Source organism: Denticeps clupeoides, chromosome 6, assembly GCF_900700375.1.
Source record: "Denticeps clupeoides chromosome 6, fDenClu1.1, whole genome shotgun sequence".
NCBI lineage: Eukaryota > Metazoa > Chordata > Actinopteri > Clupeiformes > Denticipitidae > Denticeps > Denticeps clupeoides.
Window position 1 is genome coordinate 24,233,907 of NC_041712.1, and position 14,288 is coordinate 24,248,194.

The 14,288-nt window shown below is 50.9% G+C and overlaps 1 protein-coding gene across 1 annotated transcript; it reads right to left on the reverse strand.

The window, feature by feature from the left end:
- Positions 1–11,462: 11,462 nt before the first annotated feature.
- On the reverse strand, positions 11,463–14,244 carry fkbp6 (FKBP prolyl isomerase 6). The gene is made up of 9 exons (XM_028982464.1): positions 14,144–14,244; positions 13,945–14,062; positions 13,380–13,469; positions 12,764–12,966; positions 12,562–12,681; positions 12,294–12,491; positions 11,902–12,011; positions 11,705–11,788; positions 11,463–11,533 (listed from the first exon to the last, which is right to left on the reverse strand). Exons 1-8 carry the CDS (start codon positions 14,213–14,215, stop codon positions 11,716–11,718), a joined length of 984 nt encoding a protein of 327 aa, XP_028838297.1. The 5' UTR covers positions 14,216–14,244; the 3' UTR covers positions 11,463–11,533; positions 11,705–11,715.
- Between the last annotated feature and the right edge of the window lie 44 nt (positions 14,245–14,288).

Below are 14,288 nucleotides of genomic sequence, written 5' to 3' on the forward strand. Positions count from 1 at the left end.
TGTGTATCCCGAGTCAGGAGGCGGGGCGTGGCCACGACGCCCCGCCCCGCCCCGCCCCCGCGTCCGTCGAGCGACCCTCCGGTGACCGAATGTGGGTTCTTTTCCCCTCTCTCTCTCTCTCCTTCTCTCTCTCCCTCTATCTCTCCCTCTCTTTCTCTCTCTCCCGCTCTCTCGTTCTCTCTCTATCCTATATCTCTCCCTCTCTTTCTCTCTCTCCCACTCTCTCTCTCTCGTTCTCTCTCTCCCTCTCTCTCGTTCTCTCTCTCCCTCTATCTCTCCCTCTCTTTCTCTCTCGTTCTCTCTCTCCCTCTATCTCTCCCTCTCTTTCTCTCTCTCCCTCTCTCTCGTTCTCTCTCTCCCTCTATCTCTCCCTCTCATTCTCTCTCTCCCTCTATCTCTCCCTCTCTTTCTCTCTCTCCCTCTATCTCTCCCTCTCTTTCTCTCTCTCCCACTCTCTCTCTCTCTCTCTCTCCCTCTCCCTCTCTTTACTTGACACGTTCCCGGGAAAAGAGGTTCTCCAGGAAAAAGTGATTCATGCCGCTGGTGCAGAACAGGACCCAGTACCGTCCGTCCTCTATTCCGGCGTTTTCACCTACACTTGCACACGTAAAGTAATTACAGCAAGAAGAAAAAGTCGAAACCCCCCCCCAGATTTGGCGGGAACGTGTGGAGAAGTGTTCGTAATTCGGAGAGAGCGACTCTGCTCCACAGGTGTCGTGCAGGGCTGGTGTAAAACACTCCATCGTCCATTAAACAGTCGTCGGTTGTTGTCCAGTCGTCCAACATCCAGTTGCCATTTCTTGGTGCATGAAAAGGAAACCGGCGGCTTCTCCGACTTTTATTGCAGATGAAGTGAACAGATGTCCCGGGAAAGTGGAAGGATGCCGTTCCCATCTAGTGGCCAGGCGACAAGCAGCGCCCCGGCACCGCAGAGACGCCCCGGGCCCTGGGCCGGGCCTACAATCTGGCACGTCGGTCCCGGACATTTAAAAGACACGCCCGCGATGAGACCGGCATCTGTTACCTGCTGTTCTAAAAGCGCTACACAGTCCACGCCCGTAACGGGAATTTGTCTTTTTAACGTGGAAAGTTATACCAGGACACGACACGCTGTGAAATGCGTCCTGAACTGCTAAAATCTGAAAATGCAGAAACGTGCGTCATCGCTGTGTCGTTGCTATGGATACTATATATGCAGCAGGATGGTAGTAGTAGGGTGGTAGTAGCCTAGTGTGTGTCACTCGCCTGTGAACCAGAGGACCCAGGTTCATGTCCCACTTACTACCATCGTGTCCCTCAGCAGGACACTTAACCCTGAGTGTCTCCAGGGGGGGGACTGTCCCTGTAACTACTGTCTGTAAGTCGCTCTGGATAAGGGCGTCTGGTAAATTCTTCAATCAGCCAAAATACATCCATGTTACACCTCTTCTTACCTCCCTCCACCGGCTCCCGGTAGCTGCTCGCATTGAGTTCAAGTCCTCGATGCTGCCTACAGGGCTGTAAATGGAACTGCACCCTCCTACATCAACACACTACTACCTACTACACTCCTGCACAGAAGCTACAATACTACCTCCTACATCAACACACTACTACCTAGCTACACTCCTGCACAGAAGCTACAATACTACCTCCTACGTCAACACACTACTACCTAGCTACACTCCTGCACAGAAGCTACAATACTACCTCCTACATCAACACACTACTACCTAGCTACACTCCTGCACAGAAGCTACAATACTACCTCCTACATCAACACACTACTACCTAGCTACACTCCTGCACAGAAGCTACAATACTACCTCCTACATCAACACACTACTACCTAGCTACACTCCTGCACAGAAGCTACAATACTACCTCCTACATCAACACAATACTACCTAGCTACACTCCTGCACAGAAGCTACAATACTACCCCCTACAACAACACAATACTACCTAGCTACACTCCTGCACAGAAGCTACAATACTACCTCCTACATCAACACAATACTACCTAGCTACACTCCTGCACAGAAGCTACAATACTACCTCCTACATCAACACACTACTACCTAGCTACACTCCTGCACAGAAGCTACAATACTACCTCCTACATCAACACAATACTACCTAGCTACACTCCTGCACAGAAGCTACAATACTACCCCCTACAACAACACAATACTACCTAGCTACACTCCTGCACAGAAGCTACAATACTACCTCCTACATCAACACAATACTACCTAGCTACACTCCTGCACAGAAGCTACAATACTACCTCCTACATCAACACAATACTACCTAGATACACTCCTGCACAGAAGCTACAATACTACCTCCTACATCAACACAATACTACCTAGCTACACTCCTGCACAGAAGCTACAATACTACCTCCTACATCAACACAATACTCCTGCACTCCTGCACGCTCTCTCAGATCAGCAAACGAAAGGAGACTAAAAATTCCTTCTTCACGGGGTCTCCGATTCCAATCATCTCTGTTCTCCGTTGTTGTCCCTGGCTGGTGGAACAACCTGCCCTCCTCCACACGACTAGCCGAGACTATCACCACTTTTAAGAAGCAGGTGAAAAAAATATTACAGACAAATCTAACACATGCGTACACATTGCACAAAACAATACAAAAATGTATAAATACATTATACATTGGATCGCTATTGTTAACACCCACGGCATCTGCAAAAAGCCTTGGGGTTTGGATAGATAACAAACTGAGTTTGAACCATCATGTTGCTGCGATCTCCAGATCCTGCAGGTTCACTCTCTACAACATTCGCAAGATTCGGCCTTTTCTCTCACAACAGGCTACGCAGCTCCTCGTCCAGGCAATGGTAATCTCCAAACTCGACTACTGTAACTCTCTCCTGGCTGGAGCCTCTGCAGTCACCATAAAACCACTCCAGATGGTCCAAAATATGGCAGCCCGCCTCATCTTCAATCAGCCAAAATACACCCATGTTACACCTCTCCTTACCTCCCTCCACTGGCTCCCGGTAGCTGCTCGCATTGAGTTCAAATCCTTGATGCTTGCCTACAGGGCTGTAAATGGAACTGCGCCCTCCTACATCAACACACTACTACCTAGATACACTCCTACACGCTCTCTCAGATCGGCAAACGAAAGGAGACTAAAAATTCCTTCTTCACGGGGTCTCCGATTCCAATCATGTCTGTTCTCCGTTGTTGTCCCTGGCTGGTGGAACAACCTACCCTCCTCCACACGACTAGCCGAGACTATCACCACTTTTAAGAAGAAGGTGAAAACCCTCTTATTCCAAAAATATTACAGACAAATTTAACACATACACATGCATACACATTTAACAAACAAATACAAAATGTATAAATACATTATAATTTTTCTTAGTCTAGCACCCAACACTCTCCGAGCATGTTCTTCAATGACAAGTCTAAGCCTTATCAGGGCTCTTAGTTTGTATACTTGATATTCTATAGAAATCGAACGAGAATTGCTGGTGTCTTCCCATTGTAAGTCGCTTTGGATAAAAGCGTCTGCCAAATAAAGTAAAGTAAAGTAAAGTAAAGTACATTATAATTTATCTTCGTCTAGCACCTAACAATCTCTGAGCATGCTCTTCACTGACAAGTTGGGCCTTATCAGGGCTCTTAGTTTGTAAACTCGATATTCTATAGAAATCGAACGAGAATTGCTGGTGTCTTCCTCTTGTAAGTCGCTTTGGATAAAAGTGTCTGCTAAATAAAGTAAAGTAAAGTAAATGCCGTAAATGCAATAAAAAAAAATCAAATGAAAAATGAGCTGTGACAAAATGCAGGGTGGCGATGAGCGACCGCTTCTCCCCCGGGGACCCCGACGGACCCCGATCACGGGGTCAAGGCTTCGGACGGTCGCACCTGGTTCCCACCCGTCCCTGGCCGGTCTCCGGCCATTCTCATGCAAAGCAGGCCGGGGGAGCGGCGCAGCCTGGAGCGGCCCGGCCCGACTCGGCCTGTTGTTCCAGCGCTCTCTCCAGCAGGTCAATTTCCTGCCGGTATAAACGAAACAGGACTCCTCTTGGCGCCTGTTTTTGTTTTGCCGCCGGCCTGTTTAAGTAGCGTTCGCTGCGCGTATTTTACCACAAGTCCCCCCCCCCAGCCCGCTATGAAAGGAGCCATTCTTCGTGCCTGCTGAATGGAGCCGGGCCGGAGAAGAAAAAAAAAAAAAAACGAACCCGCATCTACAAGTGCAATCAGTCAAAGTCACAATTGCGGTGCATCGGGGCGGCCGAGGCGATTTCCATGAAAACGGCGGCCATTTAAACCCTCGTGAGGGAACATCTCATTAACCTGGATCACCGGCGGATGGGCGCGGCCCCCTCCTCTCGCGGTGGCAGGGTGGGCAGTCGGAAAAAACAAACCGCCGCTTGTGTTGGTGTAACGTGGCTACTTTACACCCGGCGGCGTTCTAGCGGCGCGTCCGGCTCAGGATGTGGTGGTCGGGGCTGGAGGAGACGGTGAGGAGGATGTGGGGAGAACTTGGCCCGGTTTTTAAAACATCAGTTCACCTGAACTTATTAGGGGTGGTTGTAGCCTAGCGGGTAACACACTCGCCTGTGAACCAGAAGACCCAGGTTCAAATCCCACTTACTACCATCGTGTCCCTGAGCAGGACACTTAACCCTGAGTGTCTCCAGGGGGGACTGTCCCTGTCACTACTGACTGTAAGTCGCTCTGGATAAGTGCGTCTGGTAAATGCCGTACATTTCACATTCGTCTACGCGAGTCTGGCCGTTAAGGACCACGTTGGAGATGGAGCGAGCGGCTCTGGTGGAGCCATGATGATTTCTGGCGCCCAGAAGAGGAAATGTAATGACGTCTTGGTAAAGGGGAGGAGCATGTAGGCATGATGGACGGCCTCCTTCTCGTCGAGGGCGTATTTTAACATGTTGCCGACCCTCCGGGAACGCGACCCTCGCTGCCGTTCCTCAGCCGGAGCTCCTCGGAGCCGCGCTCTGGCACCACGGCGCGCCAGTCAGCACCGTCCCAACTATGAACAGAATGCGGCATGCCAAGGAAAGCAAACACGCCAAGGAATGTGAAACATAAATGTGCAGACGCTGTTGCGCGGGTCGCGGTGAAGGCCCGGGACGTTGCCAAGCCCCCGTTCTAGCCCCCCAGCCCCCTGAATCCGCCACAAGTCAACCTTGAGATATAAATGAACAATGCGGTACATTTATACGGCGCAGTCTCTCACTCTCGCTCGCTCGCTCTCCGCAACCTCGGCCCGGCGTCTCGCCTTTGTTTGCAGAGGCAGCGTTCCCCAGCGGCGGCACGGCACATCGCCGGGATGCCAGGCGATGGGGCCTCAGAGACCCCATCTGGCCTTTGAACCGGAGACGGGCCTGTCTTCGGCCTAGCTGGCATTCGATAGGACGAAGGCCTTCCCAGTTTCCCGGCGGGCGAGGACGCCCCCGGCTTTCTTGCGCTGTCCCAGGAGGCGAATGGACACCGTCTTCAAAGTCCAAACGGCTCCCGAAAAAGCAGCGGCGCGACTCGGCCTGCCGCGACCACCTGACCCGCTCTCCATCACCCTGTCAGGACACGTTAGCACGAAATGCCGGCATTTTACTGCAGGCCTTTACTCTCAAGGTGGATCTTTCTCGGCCACTTTCTACCATAAAAAATTGCAATTAAAAAAAAGATTAATTTATTACATTCACTGATTGTGCAGCAATATGTAAAACCACGGTTTTAATTGTCATTTGGTCGTCTGATAATTTAAACAATTAGCACAGTATCCCTCTAAAATGATCAACATGAACCAATTTCATAGTTTACTAAATGAAAAAAATTAACCCTGAGATGCCTTGAATTTGGCTAATTTTTTGGGATAGAATATTTCAATTTTGAAATATCAAGGACTTTACAACTTAAAAAATGTAACATTCCGTTATTCTGATGATCGAAAATGTCAAACCCAGCATTATACAATTGATGCAGCAGCATAAAAAATGATTTTATTCCAGCATTCATTCGCGTGTAACGCCGTTAGGATTAATTTACGGGACATTTAAGCTGCGGTGGGGGGGGTGATCTTTTACGCATTAATGCCAAATTCCCAGCCTGCCGCTCCCACCCTGCTGCCCCATCTTGGGTTTCCCGCGTGCCCTATTAATACTGTGTGGATGGACAGAGACATCAGGTGGCATCTCGCAAAGGCGTGGCGAGAAGGACAGGACGCACCGTGACAAAGTGCCAGAAATGTGTCACTATGGGCAGCCCGTTGGGACCGGTGGACGGAACGTGAAATGTGCCGGACAGCGATACGGCCAGCGGAGGCCAAGAGCCCAATATACGACCAGGTTCCGCCCACAGGTCAACCGGTGACCCCGTTACAGGAACGGCTCCTCTCCGACCTCTATTATCTAGTGGCGTTCTCAGAAGCGCGTTCTAAATACACGAATGAAGCGTTGTGAAGATCCTGGGGGGTACGGATGAAACAGTATCGTGAGATCGCTGAGCTCCAATTCTTCTCTTCAATTTAAAAAAAAGAGGAAATCAAAACGTACAGATGTCAGTTCTGGACATGAAGGGCCGACGGTGCTCGTCCCCGTTCCCTGAAATTCCAGGTCGGTTTTTCCTGAAGAGCGCTCCGAAGCCGAGCGAAGATTGGGCCAAATTAGCATGGCCTGCGTTATACGCTGCAAAAACATGTCTATATAGTGCATGTAACATACGTTTCTAAAACTAGTCTTGCACAAATCTAAAATAAAAAAAGATTGGCCTGTTGTTTTTTTGCAGTGTATTTACACATGCAACGAAACCAAATGCATAATGATGAATTATTATGTTTTTTTTTTTTTATGATATAAAATATCCAATTACCGTTTTACGGGAATAATATGTTTGTGTGGGACACGAAGGATACAGCCCCATAATTTCACTTAAACAATACGATCCCTTAAGGTGAACCTCCAGTGCTTATTCTTGGCTACAGAAATGTTTAGGAAAAGTTTTTACGCCAGAAAACAAAAACGGCATAATTTGATATTTAATATTTACGAGTCGTGCAACAAAAGTCCATTCAAGTTCTCCACAAATGAATGTACATGGTTCTGCTGCTCAGGAAGGGGAGATCTGGTCAGATAATTAGATGCATCGCAGGGCCCGCGGAGGGACAGAACAAAAAGTGTGAAAGTGAAAGTGAGGTGGCAGCACACGGTGCACACAGTGAAATGTGTCCTCTGCATTTAACCATCACCCTTGTTGAGCAGTGGGCAGCCATGACAGGCGCCCGGGGAGCAGCGTGTGGGGACGGTGCTTTGATCAAGGGGACCTCAGTGGCGCCTTCGAACCTTCAACCTTCAGGGTTCCCTCTGCCTCCACCCACAGTCCATGAGACATGCAGGTCAATTCAACTTCGCCGTTTCTTCGTGTGTGTGCGGTGGGGCTTCACCCTGTGATGAAAGATCTCTGGGAAGAGCTCCAGTTTGGATAAACAGGGCTGCTTTCCTCACACAAGCGAAGGTCACGTGGAAAAAGGTCCTTCGAGTCCGTCTGGGATGTTGGGACCGGGGACAATGGGGCCTGTTCTGTCGGGACAGGCCCGGAGATGAGCCGGATAGCAGCCCGTCATCAGATTACGCCGAGTCGCTCACCAAACGCTCTGAATCCTGCGAGACTCCTGTCCTCCTGTCCTTCTCGAACCTGCTGTCCCCACCCCGTCCTCTTGCGGGAGTCACGGCGGAATGGACTGGAGGAACCGCTCCGGCCTAAACGGGCCATAAAGCGTTACAGCACCACATCAATAATAAACCCGTCTCAGCGGATCCTTATTCGGCGCGGGGTTCATTTCTCCGCAGGGCCGTGTAAACAGCACCGGAGTAACAACAATGCGCTCTTATTATAATAATTATTAACTCATGCTCGTCACCCATAAAACCGAGGAAAATAATGATCCCAGATTTGGTCACAAGCTTTTGGCCGAGGAGGCACAATTGAAAGGTTTTTCTTTCATTTTTTTTTAGCCACAATGAACACATTCACGTGTCGCCAGCGAGGGGGGAAGCGCTTACCCTGCAGGGGGCATTTAAACGCAGTCGTATAGCGCCTAGAAACGAAAGGGGCACCCTGACAGAGTCTCAGTTTCTTCGCAGCGGTGGCCCCGTAATACAGAAGGTTGCCGGTTCGAATCCCGATCCGGCAAGGTGCCACTGAGCAAAGCACCGTCCCCACACACTGCTCCCTGGGCGCCTGTCATGGCCGCCCACTGCTCACTCAGGGTGATGGTTAAATACAGAGGACAAATATCACTGTGTGCATCGTGTGCTGTGCTGCTGTGTATCACATGTGACAATCACTTCACTTCAACCAATATTCGACCTATCCATCATACTGTCATTAATAATCTAGGAAAATTACATTAGATAGATATTAAATATTCGATCGGTGTTAAGCACATTTGAGTAAGAAAAAGGAAAATGTCAAGAAAAGTCCAGCGGATTATCCATATGGACCCAGTGGTGGTCATGGGAATAACATTCTAGATGAGACATAGGGGTGGAAGTAGCCTAGAGGTTGACACACTCGCCTATGAACCAGAAGTCCCAGGTTCAAACCCCACTTACTACCATCGTGTCCCTGAGCAAGACACTTACCCCTGAGTGTCTCCAGGGGGGGACTGTCCCTGTAACTACTGACTGTAAGTCGCTCTGGATAAGGGCGTCTGGTAAATGCTGTAAATGTTTTGTAGAAGAATTACCGGGACACATTTACAACTTTTGCTTAAAGTTTCCCCTGATCCTCTTGTTCCACGTCCTCCGACTCGACGCTGAAAAACGTCTCCGTGTTTATGGGGAGCGAGGCGAGTCCGATCTTCCCTCGTCCACCACACACCTTCCATCCTGCTCCGCTTCTTCCTGGGTAGACGCGGGCGCCGTGGCGTCTGCAGCTTACCGTGGGGTGTCCTACCACCCGCCCGCCGCCGTGCCAGGACAAACACCTCGCCAGGCCCTCCTCACCAGGGACAAAGAAGCAGTGTGCCCGAAACGGCAGAGATGGGTTCCTCGAAAAAAAAGAACCCGCATCACTACGGATTTTGCAGCGCGATTGTCCAGAATGGAAAACGTCCCCCCCGTTTTGGTGGAAATATATTAGTTACCTAAAGACAAACACGAGGAAAGGTTGAGCCGTCAGATCTGTTAGTAATTATACGGTGGCCTGGAGAGAGCTGCGGGGGGGGAAATGGCCTCCTGCTTTATATGCAAGGAGGGACATTTCAGAAAAACAGCCGTGTTTTTACGCCACCCCCCCCCCCCACAAAATTAACATGGTCAAAGGTACTTCCCCCCCCCGACGAAATCGCGATCGCTATTACTTCACACTCGCAGAGGACAGACGGCCGAGACGCAGGCCTCATTATTCACCCACCAGAGTTCCCGCTCTCCGGGGTCCGAGGCCGACAGGGAAAAATAACAATGATCAACCTCGGAAAAATCCCTGGAACGAGCGAGACGTGGATTTGCCCAAAATGTTTTCGCACACTCCACGTGTTCCCGTTTTCTCCCCCACAACATGGCCGCTTGGTTTAGGACGCTGTCCTCCGGTCACTCCACTTCCACGTCCTCACGTGGTCCCGAAGGACCATAAAAGTCGGCCTGGAGCGCGGATATTTACCGGGGTGAGCGCGGCAGGGGCCTCGTGCCCCCGTTCTGCACGCCAGTCTCGTTGGTGCATCAGCCTAAAGGCCCCTCACCGCTGGTCCAATCATCTGAATTTAACGTTTATAATAGAAAAGGGGAATTTGTCTGACTTAATAGGCTTTTATGGCGATTTTATGCTCCTTGCTGTTTAATTCGAGGTTTACTGGTGAAGAGCATCTTCTGTTTCGTGGTGGATGTTCTGTTTTATATTATTCTGGTCGCACTCGTTTCTCACGCAGTGAACAGTCGTGTCAGTCTGAGGCAGCAGATGGAATCCTACCCACAATGCCATGCGGTTTAATGGGTGGCCTGTCTGCACACTCTCGGCGCCCTCCTGCCCGGATCTCTTATCAGGACGGCCCCCACCCAGCCTTTTCCAGAACCTTCTCGAGCCGAGGCAGACAGCCATCTTCATTGTGGCCATGGTTATCGCACCGTTCCATCTGCGAGGTGAAGATCCGTGTACACCAACATGACGGCCTGTCTCCGGGGCGGCGGTCTAAACACGCCCGACTCCGTCGGGATACCAGGATTCTTCATATTTTACACACACACACACACACACACACACACACACACACACACAGAGAGACTCATTTTTTTCACTAATACATACTAATCTCATTGGTCATAAATCTGACTTTAAAGGTCCCCCATCATGAAAATGTCACTTTGTGAGGTGAGGTAGTAGCCTAGTGGGTAACACACTCGCCTATGAACCAGAAGACCCGGGTTCGAATCCCACTTACTACCATTGTCTCCCTGAGCAAGACACTTAACCCTAAATTGCTCCAGGGAGACTGTCCCTGTAACTACTGATTGTAAGTCGCTCTGGATAAGGGCGTCTGATAAATGCTGTAAATGTAAATGTAAAAATGTAGATTTAACATTAATACAAGTTCCCCGACCACCATGGCTTCCTAACGTGCGAAGCATTGTAGTTGCTTGGTGATTGGATGTAAAAATTAGCACTTTTATTTTTTCTGGAAAAACGCCGAGACAACTTCCTGTCTGCGCCAGACATCGTGGTTGGTGTTGATGACGTAATTTCCGCGAAGGCCTGCTCAACTTCCACTGGCCGCCCTCCTCCTCGTCCCGCCCCTCTCCTCCTCATTTGCATTTAAAGCCACAGACGGTGAAGCGGCGCGTCCTGGGAAAATCTCACTGTGGGACCGGACCAAAGCGGCTGTGATTCTGCACGAATTTCGGAAAAGAGACGTCAGGTACTGGATCCCGGCGCCTTTTGCCACCATTACTGACTCACAGCTCCTCAGTAGCATCTTTCAGTCTAAACTGTGCATCCGGGTGGCAGGTCCACGGGTTAGTTTTAGGCCGTACGGTGTGGATTGGGTACCGACACGTCCAGCTGTAGCAGCACAGGGCAACTGGGTGCTGGTCCTCAGTTCGTGACGCCAATAAAAAAATGCAAATGGCCAAAGGAACATGCTGACAAATCACGATACTTTTACAATCTTGTGGCCAATGTGATAATAACAAATTATGCAAGAAAGCAACGTCTCAGGCTGTATCACCATAACAATTGACGGCCAATATTGGTCAGAAGCAAAATTGCGCGAGGTGATCAAATAGAAGGCGTGGACAGGGTAACAAAGGCTTTACTGACTATGACAACGAAATAAGAAAAACATCTCATCACCACAAACAGTGCATGTCAAGGGGCGAAAAAACGAGAACGCGAGAGAACCATGTAAACATTATTAACGTGAATAAATCATTAACAAACAACAAAAAAAAAAAAAAAAGAACTTGACGAGAACGTCGTCCTCAGCAGGTCTTGCGGCGACAAACCCGGGTTTTGCTTCAGCTCTCTGATGCTGCTGGTGTTGGGGGGGGGGGTCCTGGTTAATCAGAGAATCGACTTCAAGTTGGACACGCTGCTACACGTGACACTTTTAATGTGTTTTTAGCAGATGCCGCCCTCTAGTGGGGGATTAACAAAGTGCACGCAAATCTCGCGAAGGTTTCGTGGACATCAAACAATTAACGAAAAGAGATTAAACAGTATTTACCTGTCAAGGTTTCATGATATGTTGAAGCTCGCAAACATCTTGCAGCACATCTCCCTCTCCTTATCCACAAAGTCTTTGTAGGAGCTGCACAAGATGCAACTTTTATTACACATCAGAGCGAAGGGGGGGGGGGGTCGAGAGAGAGAGAGAGAGAGAGAGAGAGAGAGAAAGAAAGAGGGAGGGAGGGATCAACTCACTCGGCCAGCTTCCTCAGAGACTTGTTGATGTCTTTATCGAACGGCTTTCGAGCCCGAGCCGCCACGAGGAAATCGTAGGCTTTTTCAAAATCAAACATCTCCAGACAAGCCTGGCAAGAAAGAAAAATGTCACATGATTCCGGTTCAATTGCCAGGGTTTACGGTCCGGGCTGCTTGAACAAATCGAATCGGATTCAGGTGAACCGACTTACAGACAGTAGTTACAGGGACAGTTCCCCCCTGGAGACACTCAGGGTTAAGTGTCCTGCTCAGGGACATGATGGTAGTAAGTGGGGTTCGAACCTGGGTCTTCTGGTTCACTGGCGAGTGTGTTACCCACTAGGCCACTCCCACCCTCCAGTGGAGGAGGAACGAGGCCCACAGGCACCCACCTGCCCACAGCGGAAGAGGGCCTTGGTGCTGCTGGGATCCACCTTCAGGGCCTTCTGCCCGATCTGCAGCGACTTCGTGGGTCTCTCCAGCCTCAGGTAGGTCAGCGACAGGTTGAGGAGGACCGGCAGCCGCACGGCCCGGACCATCTGGCGCTCCTCCTCGTCCTTCGCGTCGCGGTTCTGCAGGAGGGTGATCGCCTGCGCAGGGACAACGTCACACGAAAGCGCGCGGCCGACGCGCGGCGAAAATTCAGAGACCGGCGGCCACCTGCTTGTATCGGTCTTTGGCGTCTTCATAGCGGCCCTGTCTGAAGCAGTGGTTGCCGAAGGTGCGCTCCGCGTTGACCACGCTCAGCACCGCGGCGAGGGGTACCGCGTTCTGCTCCTCCTGAGATGTTCCGACCAAAGCAACAGACGGAGACTGAGGAGACCGATCCGACATTAAAGAGTCCAAGTGGAGATTCCCTCACCGGAGTCAGGGCGAAGAACTCGTCCACCTGGGCCGAGTCCAGGAAGTCCAGGATGTGCACCTCGAAGAGCACCGTGGCCCTGGGCGGAATGGTCGGGGGGCAGCCCAGGTCCCCGTACGCATAGCTGGGGAGGAGGAGGAAGCGGGAGAACTCGCCTTTCTTCATGGTGAGCAGGCCCAGCTCCAGGCCCGGGAGACTGACGTCTGTGGAACGTGACATTTGTTAAATCTCAGAAGACTCCCGACAAATGCTGACGGGCTTTCAGAAGTGGAAAGCCGTTCGGCCATCATCAGACAGGGCTCCCACGGGCCGGGGAACGTCTGGAATATCAGGGAATTTTGCTCAAAACCTCTTTAAAATGTGCAACGTTCTGGAGCGTTCTAGATATTGGTCTTTACGTGCAGGGCAAGTGTAAATTTGAGGATGTTTGGCCTGAAGCTGAAGAATTTAAGGACTGGCTCATCCAAAGATGCACGTAGATGCACCTATATTCAACAACAATGGCGGCGATGTGGTTTGGAACTCCTTCTCTGCTCAGCACCGGCGCGGTGTTGGACGGTTCTTTATACGGGAGGCGAGTGGGAACCCCGAACCTCTCGGCCTTGGTCTGGCTCACCTCTCCCCAGCTTCATCATCCGGGGCTCCTTCAGGTGCCTCGTGGTCTGGAAAGGCTGCTCGGAGTACTCGAGGAACGCAGACAGGTGCACTGTTAAGACACGTTTATATAAAGATAAAGCGAAGTGATTGCCGTTGCGATACGCTGCAGCGCAGCACGCAGTGCACACTATGAAATGTGTCCTCAAATTCAAATGTTCAAATTCAAATTTTATGTCACATACACGGTATAATATGCAGTGAAATGCTTTAGCGGCTGCTACAGACCACAGTATTGCAAATATTGCAAGTATACAAGTGTAATATTTGGTTATGTTTGCAATATTTGCATATTGCAAACATAACCGAGTCCTCTGTATTTAACCATCGCCCTTGGTGAGCAATGGGAACCATGACAGGTTCTCGGGGAGCAGCTGTGGGGACGGTACCTTCATCAAGGGGACCTCAGTGGCACCTCAGTGGCACCTTGGCGGGTCGGGATTCGAACCAACAACCTTCTGATTACGGGGCCGCTTCCTTGGCCGCTAGGGCCACCTAAACGCCTGTTTAAAAACGACACACCCCACCTGAAACGGACGCGTCCATGGGGACGGTCGGACCCTCGCCTTCCCGGACCACCTCCTTCAGGACCCCGCCGTCCCCCAACACGTCCTGCATCTGCGCAGCGAGACGTCGGAAGGGAGTCTGGGACAGGGACAACGGGGACAGCAGGTCACCGGTGGCGGCCCCGACCCGCCGGTGGCGCCATGTGACCCGAGCACTGACCTGCGCTCCGGCCCGCAGGCGCTCGCCGGGCTCCAGGTACTGATGGTACCGGGGGCACAGGCCGTTCGACATGGTTCTTCTCGAAGGTTCGCTCGGGACGTTCCGGGGGAAACCACGTGGCATTCGCCGCGCCAACCTTATAAAC

Bases quoted from the DNA above. Each gene is read 5' to 3' on its own strand.
- fkbp6 (XM_028982464.1), bottom strand. From the start codon at position 14,215: ATGTCGAACGGCCTGTGCCCCCGGTACCATCAGTACCTGGAGCCCGGC. The intron at 12,012-12,293 runs GTGGGTGCCTGT...CTTTCTTGCCAG, and splicing joins CCCTCTTCCGCTGTGGGCAG to GCTTGTCTGGAGATGTTTGA. The intron at 11,789-11,901 runs GTGAGTTGATCC...CATCTTGTGCAG, and splicing joins TCTCTGAGGAAGCTGGCCGA to CTCCTACAAAGACTTTGTGG.